Source organism: Arachis ipaensis, chromosome B04, assembly GCF_000816755.2.
Source record: "Arachis ipaensis cultivar K30076 chromosome B04, Araip1.1, whole genome shotgun sequence".
NCBI lineage: Eukaryota > Viridiplantae > Streptophyta > Magnoliopsida > Fabales > Fabaceae > Arachis > Arachis ipaensis.
In genome coordinates, this window is record NC_029788.2 from 129,550,077 (window position 1) to 129,553,410 (window position 3,334).

Below are 3,334 nucleotides of genomic sequence, written 5' to 3' on the forward strand. Positions count from 1 at the left end.
AAATGCTCTTTCTGTTTTACAAAAAAAAAAAAAACAATATAAGTAAATACATAATAAGAGAAAAACAAGAGAATTTTTCTTTGTTTCTTTTTGTTGCACTCACTCTCATTTCTTCAAGAACTTTGGGATGATCATGGAGGTACTTGACTGCCATCATTGATGTAGTTGAAACAGTTTCATAACCAGAATACATGATTGTGATTATCAGATCAATGATCTCTTCATCAGTTAATTTGTATCTGTTTTCTCTTCTACCCATCATCAAGCTTCCAAGCATGTCTTGGTGTGTTTCTTGGGAGACTCTCCTTTCATCTAGCAACTGACTTAGAATGCTAACTATGTTCTTCCTTGCCTGCAACAACACATATTCTATCAATATAACTATGAATCTATGAAAAACTCCATTAACAATATCAGCACAATGCAAATTCATTTCCATAAATCGTGGTCTAAGTTTTAATAACAAAAAAAAAGCTGATTTAGTAGCTGATTTTTATGTACCTGTAGTCCGCGGCGATAATTTGTGCCGGGAAGATCAATAGGCAAGGAGAGTGTTCCTAGAACAAGCTTAAAGAACTCTGTCATGAATGGATGAGATATTGAGCTAGATTCCATGCCAGCAATCTGCTTAAGTGATGAGAGAAATGCCATCTGTTGAAGAATCATTACAAGAGTTAAAAAAATGATTTTGATTGATATATTTGATGACACAGATACATAATAAACAAAACAAAGTAACAAACAAACCAACCTCTTTGGTTTTGTCTTGAAGGTTGATGATTCTGTTATCCCAATGACTAAGAAAAGATCTCATGAACTCATCAATCTTAGGCAGATGCTGATCTTTGATCAAAGTAGGGCTAATGATGGATAATAATGCACCTCTCATATACTTGTGAGTGGAGCCATGAACAGCTGCAATATTGCATTTTCCTAAGATATCCAACATTGATTGAGGGTAACCAGGAACAAGCCCTTTTGATTCATTCATCAGAATGTATCTGTTCAGCTCTGGATCCATTGACACTATGGTAGGACACCCAAGTATGTGTGATTTGAAAAAACTACCATACCTGCCATTTTGACCAAAGGGGATAAATAAAGTTACAATCATTAGTAGTATGAGGTAAAAGACCTAAAAGTACATTGATGAACAGTGATTACTTCACACCCCAGTTTAACTAATTTGAGGAAAACATAATTCAGAAAAATGTTACATACACATTCATGATGTGAATGTAATTCCTTTAGGGACATTGAGACTTTAAACTTTAAAGTGTTCCATTGATAATCCTTCTACACTTTCTTCTATTCACACCCTACCCTCCAAGAATAACACAAGAGAAATTAAAGAGAGATCAATGATGCTATTCTCAATGATTTTCATATGAATCTAGGATAACACAAATCACAGTGGCATGCAGGGGATGTTAATGAAACAGCTTTCAATAACCCAAAAAAATGAAACTTTCTTTTCCCACTTAAGCAAATGAAACAGAGGAATTGTTATTATTGAAAACATGCACCTAAAAACTATGTTGAAAACAAAGAAGAAAAAAAAAAAAAAAAGACAACTTTTTTGTTACCTTGTTCTCTGGTGTTTCATGAAGTTTGGACCTTGCTTAAGAAACTCAGTGGTTTCTCCAAAAAGAGGCCACCCCATTGTCCCTGGTGGCAATCCTTTCCTCCTATACCTCACTTCATTCCACTTCAACAAGAAAACAGAGCAAAAACAGAGCACCAACACCACCCCACCAATGATTCCCAATAACATAGCCATTGGAGAGTTGCTCAAAGAAACTCAGAACCAAAAACCACAAAGAACACACTTTGAACAGCAACCTCCTGCTTCTGTTGTTGAAGTCACAACAAGTTTTCACATACACTCATATTTATAGCCCCCCTTCTTCCATCATCTCATATCATATCATATAATAATATTAAGAATAATAAAGAATATAGGAATAATTAATTACTATGTAGCCAAATAAATTGCCACTCTATAAGGTTGTAGCATCCCCTATTGTAGGCATTAGAGGATTTAAATAATGGAATTAATGGAGGGTTTGTAAAAAAGTTGGAAGAAGAGAAAAAAGGAGTTGTGCCTTTTGAAGAGGATTTTCAGGGGACTGAACAACTCAACATAACAGTGTCATTTGAAGTGTACAATGATTTTTTTTATAATTTTTTTTTTTTTTTGCATATAATGATTAATAAATAAATAACTCAGACACCTATTCAAGGACCCTTTAAGATTATGGAGCAGGAAATGTTTGTTGCTTTTATAGAGAAAAAAAATAAAAGAAAAGAAAAATAAAAAAATTAAAAGAAAAATGGGGTAGAGGGTCGGTTGGAAAGATTGTGATTGATGATAGTTCAATGTAGATACTGTAACTATTTACTGTCTTCAGTTCTTTTTGTATAAGGTGTTGGGTTTATCTAAGGAAAGTATTTAGGAAAATTGTTCTTTATAAGTACATAATTAATTTATCAAAAATATTATTCGTACACTAAAATTAACTACTAAAATTAGTTATCAATATATTTATATATAAATTTATATATAATTTAATTTATTTTTAATATATTTATATTTTAATATATATTTTATTTTAATAACTGATTTTAATATATACGTAGCATAATCCTTAATATATTATGTCACTTTCATAGGTAAAAAATCAAGATATCAATTCATGACATATATATTGTCACTCTCACATAAAGTGTATTACACTGCTAAATAAATTTATGAAGAATTAGTACAATAAAACTATGTTTAAGATTTAAGTTAATTCTACCAACAATAATAAATAAAATATTTAGTTTTTAAAATTTCATTTTAGAAAGAGACTAATACGATGAATTTAGACTTCTTTAATTATATAGTATAATATGAAAAGTACAAAACTAATATGTATCTTTAAAGCTAACAAAGTATTGATTAGATGTCATTATATAGAACTTTTGCATTATGATAATGTAATAGAAAGTATTAAGGAGATAATATTTTTATTAATTAAATACAAGACAAACATAAAAATTATTAATTATCTAATACTTTTCTATATCTTATCTATAATTTATGATTAAGCTATTAGATTATTTAAAAGAAAAGGGCACATGCATGGCACCCCATTGGACCTTAAAGAAAAGGGTAGTCCTTCACATGTCTGTCAATAAGATCTGGTCATGAATGCAAATTACATTACATTATTAATTACATAATTCATTCACTATAAGACACTATTCTCTTTAGGTTACCATGTGAATATATTTGCTTAGACAAACAGATTTGGTTCCCAAATTCTGTTACTAAATACTAACTGCTAGT

The 3,334-nt window shown here is 30.4% G+C and overlaps 1 protein-coding gene across 1 annotated transcript in view; it reads right to left on the minus strand.

The window, feature by feature from the left end:
* The window catches only part of LOC107637361 (cytochrome P450 85A), a 3,392-nt gene extending 1,147 nt beyond the window's left edge, over nucleotides 1-2,245 (minus strand). The window contains exons 1-5 of the mRNA XM_021122649.1: nucleotides 1,587-2,245; nucleotides 752-1,073; nucleotides 502-651; nucleotides 104-352; nucleotides 3-11 (exon numbers count right to left, since the gene is read on the minus strand). Of these exons, the coding sequence (XP_020978308.1) occupies nucleotides 3-11; nucleotides 104-352; nucleotides 502-651; nucleotides 752-1,073; nucleotides 1,587-1,780 (924 nt within the window). The 5' untranslated portion in view covers nucleotides 1,781-2,245. The remainder of the gene's footprint in view (nucleotides 1-2; nucleotides 12-103; nucleotides 353-501; nucleotides 652-751; nucleotides 1,074-1,586) is intronic.